The sequence below is a fragment of the Cervus canadensis genome, chromosome 13 (genome assembly GCF_019320065.1).
Source record: "Cervus canadensis isolate Bull #8, Minnesota chromosome 13, ASM1932006v1, whole genome shotgun sequence".
NCBI lineage: Eukaryota > Metazoa > Chordata > Mammalia > Artiodactyla > Cervidae > Cervus > Cervus canadensis.
The window spans coordinates 28,694,879-28,704,953 of record NC_057398.1 but is presented as its reverse complement, the minus strand read 5'-3'; the positions used below and the strand labels follow the sequence as shown (position 1 = coordinate 28,704,953).

Sequence of the window (10,075 nt, the reverse complement as noted above, 5' to 3'; positions counted from 1 at the left end):
CATGATTCACCTTGTTGTTTCCTTGACCTTATTTTTGAATGAATCTCTTCTGCATCTCCTAATATGAGATTTATAAACTCATCAAAAGTGCTTTGCTGGTGGCAGACATAAAGAATCCACCTGCAATGCAGGAGACCTGAGTTTGATCCCTGGGTCGGGAAGATCCCCTGGAGAAGGGAATGGCTACCCATTCCAGTATTCTTGCCTGGAGAATTTCATGGACAGAGGAGCCTGGTGGGCTACAGTCCATGGGGTTGCAAAGAGTCGGACACGACTGAGCAACTAACACACACACATACTCATCAAAAGCAAGGAGATCGCCCTCTATTCACATACTCACCTGTGGCTAAAGCCACACTTGAAGCCAAGATCTAGTTTGCAAGACTCTAAAGATGAAGTTGAGGAGTGCACTGTCACCTTTTCGTTCCTGGCCATGGAGTAGTGAGGTGGATGCCCACAGAGACCAGGCCGACTCATCACACTGACAGATGTCAGTTCAGTGTTATCCAGGCAAAGCCCCGATCAGGAGGCTGAATCTGGGGGGACATGGGTCCACTCTTGAAAGTCCGGGTGTCGAGGAGGTGCCTTTGTGCCACCTGCAGGCAGCTGGGGAGTGGGGGCAGCTTTATAGCATCAGAAGAACGAAAGTTTCTCCCCATTCACCACATGACTAGAGAGGAGGGACATGAATGTCCTCAGAATCAGAAATTCTGAGGATGCAGCAGGTCAGGGGTGGCTGAGCCTCTCCCTCCCACTGCCCTTCTAAACTCCTCTCCCTCCACCCCTGCACCAGCAGCTGGGAACTAAGCTGGTCAGAGGCTGGATAGCCCCAGTTATCATTCCAGAAATAGGGGCCTACAGAGCTCACACTTGCTGAGATTAGCGAAGGGCCGAGCAGACCCTTTCTAAACACATGCCGTAAGTGGTGAGCGGTACCTTTCTCTTTCGTGTTAGGAATGAAAAAGAACATAGTTGCATGTCTTGCGGGAGCGAGAGCACTGTGGGAGTTTTCATGCCGATAAGTCTGGAAACATAAACAAGATATACAACTTCCTAGGACATCTGAATAGTTTCAAGCCAGTAAAGTGTCCAGGCTGATCAGGGCCAGCAGATCTGCTGATGCCCTAAGCCCAGGCTGACCAGTGAGGCTTAGCCCTCGTCAGCCTCACTGGGGCCCTCGGCCACAATGGGCTCCAAGAGGGTCTCTGTACAAAAGCAGAAACAAGCCAAAGGGAACCCAAATGACTTCACACAGGGGCCTCCGCACTGGAGGCCCTCTCCACTCTGTTCAACTCTTTTTGCTCAATTCAGTGTGCTTCCAGCAAAAACTGCCATATTGCTGATGCCTGTACTGATCTGTTCTGGGAGGAGGGACCCACTGGGAGCCCTCCACAGGGAAGACCCCCGGGTGGGACCTGCCCCACATCCCAGGCTCATGGAACCCCGAGCCTCAGTTCTGCCTCTGCCAGTTGCCAAGCTCGTGATCAGGCAAGCTTGGGCCCAACTGCTGCCCCGCATACTGCCAACTCTCTGTTCATCCACTCTAGGGAGGGAAAGGAGCCAGGTCCCAGGCCAGGTCCCATCCTGCATGTCCTGGGAGCCCGGGAACCGGGTCTGCCCCAATAGTCCACAACATGCTGTCCTGATAGAATCACTGGAGGCCTGGAGAAGCCGGCCATTCCAAGCTCCAAGCCTTGTGGGCCAGTAGGGGCTCCTGGAGGCCCAAACTTACCTCCCGCCTCTGCAGGTGAGAAAACAGACACCAGTCCACTGCCACGCAGCCCTGGGGATATGCTTGCAGCCTCCCAGCTCATCTCTGTTCTCAGGGAGCAAAGAAGCAGGGGCTCTGGGTAGGGAGACAGCTGGGGCTGGGTGCAGAGGCTAGGTGGGTGCCGGGGCTGGGTGCTGGATGGGTGGGTGGGTACTGGATGGGTGGGTGGGTGCCAGGGCCGCCCCAGCCACCTTACTGCAAAGGCAAAGGGGGCGGTGAGTTGTGCAGAGGCTCTCGACCCACCCCAGTGGTGGTGTGTGGGGGTCCTCTCTCTAGCATCCCCTCCGCTCTCCCTCCCCACAAGGTGCGGATTATCCCCCTCAGGTCACTGGTTAAGGATGGGCCACTGCGGGGCGGGAGGCCCCAAAGGCTGCAGAGAGGCCCAGGCTGTCCAGCCAGTGACGGAGGCACCTTTGGGTCCTGCAGGGGAGGAGGGCGGCCGGCCACATCGTGAGAAACATGGCCCCACAGAGGCCAACCTGGGCTTGACAACTTGTTTCTCAGAGCCCAGATCTGTCGAGAGGAGAACACTGCACCCCCAAAAAAGGTCCCCTTCCTCGGATGTCAGGCCCCCACCCCACCCCGCAGGAGCAGTCCTTCTGTGGTCCTCTGGGGCATGAACAGAGGCTGGCCCCATGAAGACAGGACCCAGCCCCGGATGCCAAGGCAGTGGAGAGGGAGGTCCCCATGAACACAGAGGCCGAGGAGGGCAGCTGCCGCCCCGACCCTCTCTTGCTCGGACAACCCAAACAACACGGTCACCTGCTCATCCCATGACCCTCCGTGCTCGGAGTCTGAGGGGCCCCATGCCAGCTGCTCTCTCAGAACCCTGATGGGGTGCAGGGGGCCACCCTGTCTAGAAGCGCCCCTCCAAGAGGTTTCCTGGAAGACCCTGTGGTTGCTCCAGCCTGGTCAACCACCCCCTGCCCCACCACCGCTTGGCGGAAGCATTTCCCACAGGTCCTGGAGATCGGCCCCGACATGAGGTGTGAGCTGGGTGGGCTCCCCTGGATGCCCCTCCCCTAGTAGGGGCAGGGACCACAGGTCACCATGGGTGACCAGCAGCCTCCAGGGATCTGAGGGGGCAGGTGGCACGTGGAGAGAATGAAGGTCACGGAGGCTTCTGGGGTCACCTTTAGATGGTCAGTCTGACGTCTCCAAGGAGGAAGCCAAGACCATCCTACACTGAGTTTTCTTCTATTTGTGGTCATGATATGAAGTCTCCTCTGACTGGATTTAAAAAGAACATCCAGCAAATAACCACACGGCTGGTGAAAGTCAAAGTGTTAGTTGCTTAGTCGTGTCTGACTCTTTATGACCCCATGGACTATAGCCCGCCAGGCTCCTCTGTCCACGGGATCCCCAGACAAGAATATTGGAGTGGGCTGACAGTCCCTTCTCCAAGGGATCTTCCCGACCCAGGGATTGAACCTGGATCTCCTGTATTTCAGGTAGATTCTTTACTATCTGAGCCGCCAAATATATTGACAACCAGAAAGTGGAGCTTCAGGCAGGGAAGTGTGCCTGAGCTGGACCTGTGGGGGCTGGATGAAGGCCTGTCCCCTCCCTGCCTGCCACGTCCTCAGGGCCAGCCCCAGCTGGATCTCCCAACAGGGGATCCGAGAAACCACGTTTTCCTTGCCCAGAAACAGCTTCCTGTTTCCTGCGCTCTTGCTCACAATCACTGGCCATGGCCTCCCCCTTGCCTTTCTGGCCCCTCGCAGGCAGCTCAGCCCCCTGATCAGTCTGTGTCCACAGTTCACAGCTGGAGCCAAGAGACAGCGGGTCAGGCTGCCCACCTGCTGTCTGAGGCCCCGAGACCCCAGCCAGGGTAGCGGCAAGTAGGGCTGAGGGAAGATGCTCACGTGTTCAGGGAGGAGGTGTTAGGCAGAAGGAGTGACCTGGGGTTCTTGGAAAGAGAAGGGGTCAGGGTGGAGGGTGGGAGGTCAAGTTGGGGAAGTCAGTGGGGCCTGCAGGCCACGCATTTGTGGAACTCAGTTGCAGTGGTGAGAAAACTGGTGTTCTAGTATTTAAACAAGAGGGGTTTTCCTGGCCTCTGTGACTGTGAAGTTCAGAGGTGGGCTTGCTTCAGACAAGTTGGATCCAGACACCTGGTGCAAATACTCTGGTAGGTTTCTTGCCTCTCTCTGGGGGTGACTTCATCCACAGACCGGCTCTTCCCACAACACCTTTCGGTCAGCAGCTGGATGTCTACCCTTGCCAGGGGAGCAACCACACTTTCTGTGAGCTTTGGCAAAGGCCTTCAGGCCAGGCGGACCGCCTGACTGGCCAGGTTGGGTGCTCCTCCAACCCCTGGGTAAGGTGGGTGAACCCACCTAAAGCCCCACAGCCCGAGAGTGGAGAACGGAGGCCCCCAAAAGGGAAACGGAAGTGTGCCTGAGCTGGCACTGGAGGCACTGGCACTGGAAGGCAGAACAAACGTGGGGCAGGCAGGTGCTACCCGCCCAAGACGTGGTGGGGGTGGGGGTGTTGGGTTTGGTTTTAGTTCACATGCTGGTTCCTCTCTGTCTGCTGACTCTCCCTTGTTCCCTGTGCCCAGCAGCCAGCCTCAATGTCTGCATAGCCCAGGCTCTGTCCTCTGGTCTCCAGTAGGAATGCCCAGGAAGCTGGTTCCAGCCAAAGTAGGGTCTCTTTGTGGGGAGGGAGCAACCATGATGGGTGGACAGTTGGTTAAAGGCAGGCCCTCTGGTCTTTGCAGTCTTGCCCATTTGCCCTTTCTGGTGGGAGAGAGGCCACCAGGGCCACACTTGGCTACATGAGGGCCGTGAGTGCTGACCTTGACTTCTCCTCCCCTTCCCTTAGTGGGGAAGGAATGACACAAGCTCCAGCTGCTCCTGCAAACTCCATGAGCTCCTGCTTCTGGGTGGGGGGCTGTCAGGCAGGGGCTCTGGAGAGAGGATCTCAGGGCTGGTGGATCCAGGATCCGAGAGGGGCCATCTCTGTGGGGCTAGGAGAAGGGAGCCAGAATCCACCCACATTCCTCACAGGCTGTGGCTGGTGACAGAGGGGGTTCCAGCCCCTCTGCAGAGCTGAGCCCTAGGACCGGGACTTTGCAGAACTAGAGATGGCGATCCTGCTGGCCACTGGCAGGGACAGCTGCAGAGGTGGGTGTGGGGGCTGATGTGAGGTGAAGGGTGGATTTCTGGGGGAGTTTGTTTGCTTTACCAGCCCAGAACCCTCCGCTGGGAAGCAGGGCTTTGTCACACTTGCCCCCCGCCCCAAGCCTGCAGCAGCTCCACATACCCTGGATAGGACAAGCAGAACATGCCCCTCCCCAACCTGCTCTTTGCCCAGACATGCTGTGCAGAGTCAAACCCAGATGGGGAAACAGCAGAGCCCGCAACCCCATGCCTGGCCCATCCCTCCAGCCACGAGCTGCCAGACCAGGAAGCTCAGCATTTGGTGTGTGAGCCCTCAACCACAGAACAAACTCAAGGCATGGGTGCTAGGCTCCCCAGGGACGTCTGAGGTTGGATCTAACTGGACTTCTCCCCTCACCCCCGATCAGCTGCAAAAGCTCTGAACAGTCCTGTTTCCACCCATCTCAGGCGTGGGCAGGTGAAGTGGTTACCCGGCTGCTCTCTGGCCCAGAGGGCCTGGTAGTGGAGACCGGGACCACCACAGAGCATGGCCCCCTCTGACCACTAACCCCTTGGGCAGAGCAACTGCAGCAGCCTCAGCTCCCCCTGGAAACCTGGTGTGAGCAAGCTGATCCAGGCCCCAGGAAGCTGAGGGTGAGGACATGGGGGTCCCTGTAACTTTCTGCCTTCCTTGGGGAGCTCCTGAGTCCCCCATGACGCTGGGCAAGAGGCTGAACCCAGCCCCATCCCCACCTGCAGAGGGAGCAGAGGCCAGAGGCAAGGCCAGGGTACGTCTCTCTAAATCCTCACCCAACCCCACCCCCAGCAGGTGCAGAGAACTGGGGAGACCCTGCTCGGGATCTGAAGGAGCCAGAGAGACCTGGTGTTGAGGGGTAGGAGTGTTGGGCCTGGGTAGGGGGGCCGTTAAGCCCTGGCTTCAGGCTCGGGTTGAGGTCTTGCTATCCAGTGCTGACACAGAATTCAGAGGGATGATCAGGAAGTGGTGAGGGGGGTGGAAGTAGGATGCTCCATGGGCAGGTGCATGGGGAGCAAGGACTCAGTGAGTGCTGGAGACCACCTCGTCCCTCCCCTGTGTTCTCAGGTGAGAGCAGCACCTGGAAGGGGCTGCGGGGGTGACCAGGGTCCACAGGACAGTGGCCAGGGACCCCTCCCCCTCGCTGCTCAGAGCTGTGCTCCCTGCACGTGAGGCGCTCCTGCTTCACATCCAGTCAGGTCAGGCAGGCTTGGCTAGGCGCCCCCTGGCCCAGGAGAGGCATCCCGACCAAGGAGGGCGGGCTCCGGCCTCGGGCCCACGCTGAAGACAGGAGTGGGGGGAGGTGTGTGCCCTTCCTTTCCGGGGGGGTAGTGAGGTCCGCCTGCTGCATCGGGTGGGCTTATGGAGGGTTGTTCCTTTTGTGCAGTCCTGCTCTCTTCTCGGAGATCCAGAGGGCTGCCCTAGGGCCCTATCTTCGAGGAGCTGAGGGAAAGATTAATTAGAGTGGCCCACCCTGTAGCTGCCACTTTGGTGCAGAATGAATAGTTTTCAGATGAAGAAGCCTCTTCTCGCTGGGGCCCCTCCCAGGTCAGCGCAGTCCACCTCTCAAGGAGCAGAAGCTCGGGGAGGGGGATGGGGGGCGTTTCCATCCTCACCCCCTCCAAGTTAGGGCATGTGGGACCCTTTCTTTGCCGGTCGCCACCGTGGGTCTGGGATGCGGCGGCGTGAAGCCGCGCGCGCTCCAGGCGGCTGGTTCCCCCTACCCAGAGGCACACCGCGTCCTCGCCGGGCATGGTCAAGGAGAGTCGCGGAGCTGCCCCCGTGGGCCACGACTCGAGACCCCAGTCCGCCAAAGCCACGGAAAAGCCCTAAGAAAAGCCTGGCAGGGCGAGAAGTGGCAGGGCTCCGAAGGGCGCTCACACGGCAAGAGGCCAACAGGCACAGCGGCCTCGGCGCAGCTGGGCGCAGCCGGCCCCCGCCCCACTCGCGCGGCCGCCCCCTCTCCGAGATCCGATCTCCGGGTGGCTGTGGCCCAGCGAGGGTTAAGCGGGGCGGGACGTGGGGCGGCCCCGCCTCCGCCGCCGCGCCGGTCCGAGCGCGCACGGGGGGCGGGGGCGGGTCGGAGCGGGCGGCGGCGGAGGGCGCGGCGCGCCGGGCGAGCGCGGGGAGCGGCGGCGCGGCCCGCGTGACCCACCGCCCGCGCCCGCGAGCCCGCGCCCCGCCGCCGCCCGGCCCAGCCGCAGGATGCGCGCCCCGCCGCTGTTGCTGCTGCTGGCCGCCTGCGCCCCGCCGCCCTGTGCCACGGCCGCCCCGACGCCGCCGGGCTGGGAGCCGGCGGCCGACGCGCCCTGGTGTCCCTACAAGGTGCTGCCCGAGGGCCCCGAGGCGGGAGGCGGGCGCCTGTGCTTCCGCAGCCCCGCGCGCGGCTTCCGCTGCCAGGCGCCCGGCTGCGCGGCGCACGCCTCGGCCGGCCGCTCACTGCGCGCCAGCGTCCTGCGCAACCGCAGCGTGTTGCTGCAGTGGCGCCTGGGGCCGGCCGAGGCGCGCCGCGTGCGCGCCTTCGCGCTCAACTGCTCGTGGCGTGGCGCCTACACGCGCTTCCCATGCGAGCGCGTGCTGCTCGGCGCCTCTTGCCGCGACTACCTGCTGCCAGACGTGCACGACGGCGTGCGTTACCGCCTTTGCCTGCAGCCGCTGCCGCTGCGAGCCGAGCCGGCAGGCGCCCCGGAGCCCGCCGTACCCGCCGAGTGTGTGGAGTTCGCCGCCGAGCCTGCCGGCATGCGGGAGATCGTGGTGGCCATGACGGCGGTGGGTGGTTCTATCTGCGTTATGCTTGTGGTCATCTGCCTGCTCGTGGCCTACATCACCGAGAACCTCATGCACCCGGCCTTCGGGCGCCCGGGCCTACGCAGGCAGCCTTGAAGCGCGAGACGCCTGCCCGCCCGGGCTCTGCCTGCCCGACTAGGGCGCAGGAGGCCCGGAGCCCTCGGCCCGCTCTCCCCTCGTCGCTCCTGCTCCCTCTTTAGGACCTCCACACAGGGCCTTCTGGAGATGGATGGGGCACCGGCCCTTACCAGGGCCTGGAGTCACCGGACGACCTTCCCAGCCGAGCAGCTGACTCCCAGATTCCAGTTCGGGACTGGCCCTTGGGCCTGAGGAGAGGTGCCAGCCGTGTCCAGGGCTCTCCCTGCTCTCCAGAGGCCTTTGGCGGGGCCGTGAGACCACAGAGCCCTTTTTCAGAAGAGCCATCGGCAGCCCCTGGCCGTCACCCTGCGCCTCCAGCCCGTGCCGAGTTGGAAAAAGCCAGGCTGTCGTCATGGCTTGGTCACTGTGTACTTGACCAACTCAAGGGCCCTCGGAGCCTGTCCTCTCCCCGCCCCGCCCCAGTGGGTTTAGGTAGCTTCGTGCCTTAGTATCTCAGGCCCATTGCGGGAGCCAGCCACCCGTCCAGTACTGTCCGAAAGGATCTGCGGCCCCGATGCTGGCAGCTCGTGTGTGCTTCTGGCTAGAGCCCCCTGGGGACCCTCCCTTCAAGCTTTGCAGGAGTGATTGGCCTAGGGAAGCAGGGTACTGCCGCGTTTCCTCCTTTGAGCATCCTACAGGCTGGAAGCCACGGCTTAGCTCAGCAGGCGGCCCAGCGTTCAGCTGTTGTATCCAGGGTGAGTGTCCCTGACCTGGGGGGGAAGCTGGTGCTTTGCCTGGGCTGGGTTCCTTCCCTTTCCTTTTGCGTTTCTGGCGAGGACTTACCTTGGTGACTGGGGGCAGGTGGCTGGGAAGATGGGACTGGTCTGAAAAAACAGTGTTGTGTGCAGAGGGCACAGGACAGATGCCAACCTTGCCCGGCTGGACCTGCCACTGTGGTCTGGATCCCAAGCCTCAACCACAGCATGACGGACGGTATGGTCCACCCCCTCCTAGACCTGCAGGAGATGCTGCTGCCTGCCGGGCCCCTCCACCCTCTCACCACGGACTGAAGACCGGCCTCGCCCCTCTGTGGGCACCAACCACATGACAACGCCGGGCTCTATGTGAGCCCCTGACTCTGGCCGTCCTGGACCTGGCACTTCTGGAGTCACTGTGGCTAACTCCTCCCCGCTCCCCCCAGCAGCCACCAGTGACCTCCACACCAGCAGCCTGGCTGGTGCCCCCGCAATGCCCACTCCCTACCTCTCTGTCCTTGCTCTGCCCATCCCTGGTGTGGCACTGGCCAGGTGTGAGCCTCGTGCCAGTGTCTAAATGCCCATCATTCTTAGACCAAAACCACTGTTTTGTGTACTTATTTGTGACAGGGGAGAGAAGGGGTAGGGGGGAAGTTGAGCCCCTTTTCCTGGCTCCTCAGGCATCAGTCAGTCCAGTGGCTGGCCCTGGACCCTTTGCCAGGTCACCTGGGGTCCGCACAGGCCAGGGGCACAGGCATGCTGCCCTTGCAGTTTGTGGCAGAGGAACAGGCGGCGTGTCCCTGGCTGGCCTGTCCACCCGGGGAGCTGGGGAAAGCATCTTCTCCCGGCCTGCTCTGTTGGGTGGGGGCAGGGTGGAACTGCTGCAGTTAGAAAGAGCCCAGTCTCAGGGATGATCTACTGGAGCTAAGACAAGCTGCAATTAGGGGCCTCCAGGTGGGCCCCCTCCCTGGCTTGGGTCTCCCCACGTGGTGCTGGAGCTGGGCTGGGGGGCACAGGTCACAAGCAGGGCCCCTTCGGCCCTTCCCTCACCCCCACGCTGGGCCTCCCCCACCTAGGCTAGGGTGTCCTTGAGATTCTGCAGCTGGCAGTGACCCTTCTGAGCAAACACAACTGTGGGCGGGCCAGGCTCTGAGGAGTGACTCATCCCTGCCACCAGGGGGCGGGGGTGTAGTGCAGTGTCTAGACAGCCCTGGGAGTGGGAGGGGTTTTACTTCATCCTGGCTTCCTGGGGACCTTCTGCATCCCCCTGCCACCTGTGAGGGCCCTCGGGTGTCTTCCACAGGCGGGCAGTCCAGCCTCCAGCTCCTTTGTGCAGCCGGTTTCAGAGCTGGGACCACCATGAAGTTGTTGGAGGTCTGCCCTGGACCCTTCCCTCGCCCTGCACCCAATCTGGTCTGTGGCCCTGATTAAATTCATGTCAGGTGGAGCCTCAGGCCTATCCTCCCAGCTGATTCTTCAGACTGGTCAGCCCTAACCTGCAGGCTTCTGCTTCAGAGATGACTTCGCAGGGCTCTGTTCAGGGGCTTCT

At 61.6% G+C, this 10,075-nt stretch overlaps 1 protein-coding gene across 2 annotated transcripts; it reads left to right on the top strand.

Annotated features, from left to right (window-relative positions):
• The first annotated feature begins 7,025 nt into the window (after positions 1 to 7,025).
• FNDC10 (fibronectin type III domain containing 10) lies at positions 7,026 to 9,127 on the top strand. Of its 2 annotated transcripts, none has more exons than XM_043485105.1 (2): positions 7,026 to 8,526; positions 8,786 to 9,127. In XM_043485105.1, the coding sequence occupies exon 1, from the start codon at positions 7,112 to 7,114 to the stop codon at positions 7,787 to 7,789; it is 678 nt and encodes a 225-aa protein (XP_043341040.1). In that variant the 5' UTR covers positions 7,026 to 7,111; the 3' UTR covers positions 7,790 to 8,526; positions 8,786 to 9,127. The 2 variants fall into 2 exon arrangements, with proteins under 2 accessions (XP_043341040.1, XP_043341041.1); XM_043485106.1 differs by having other exon boundaries at positions 8,680 to 9,127.
• The last annotated feature ends 948 nt before the right edge of the window (positions 9,128 to 10,075 follow it).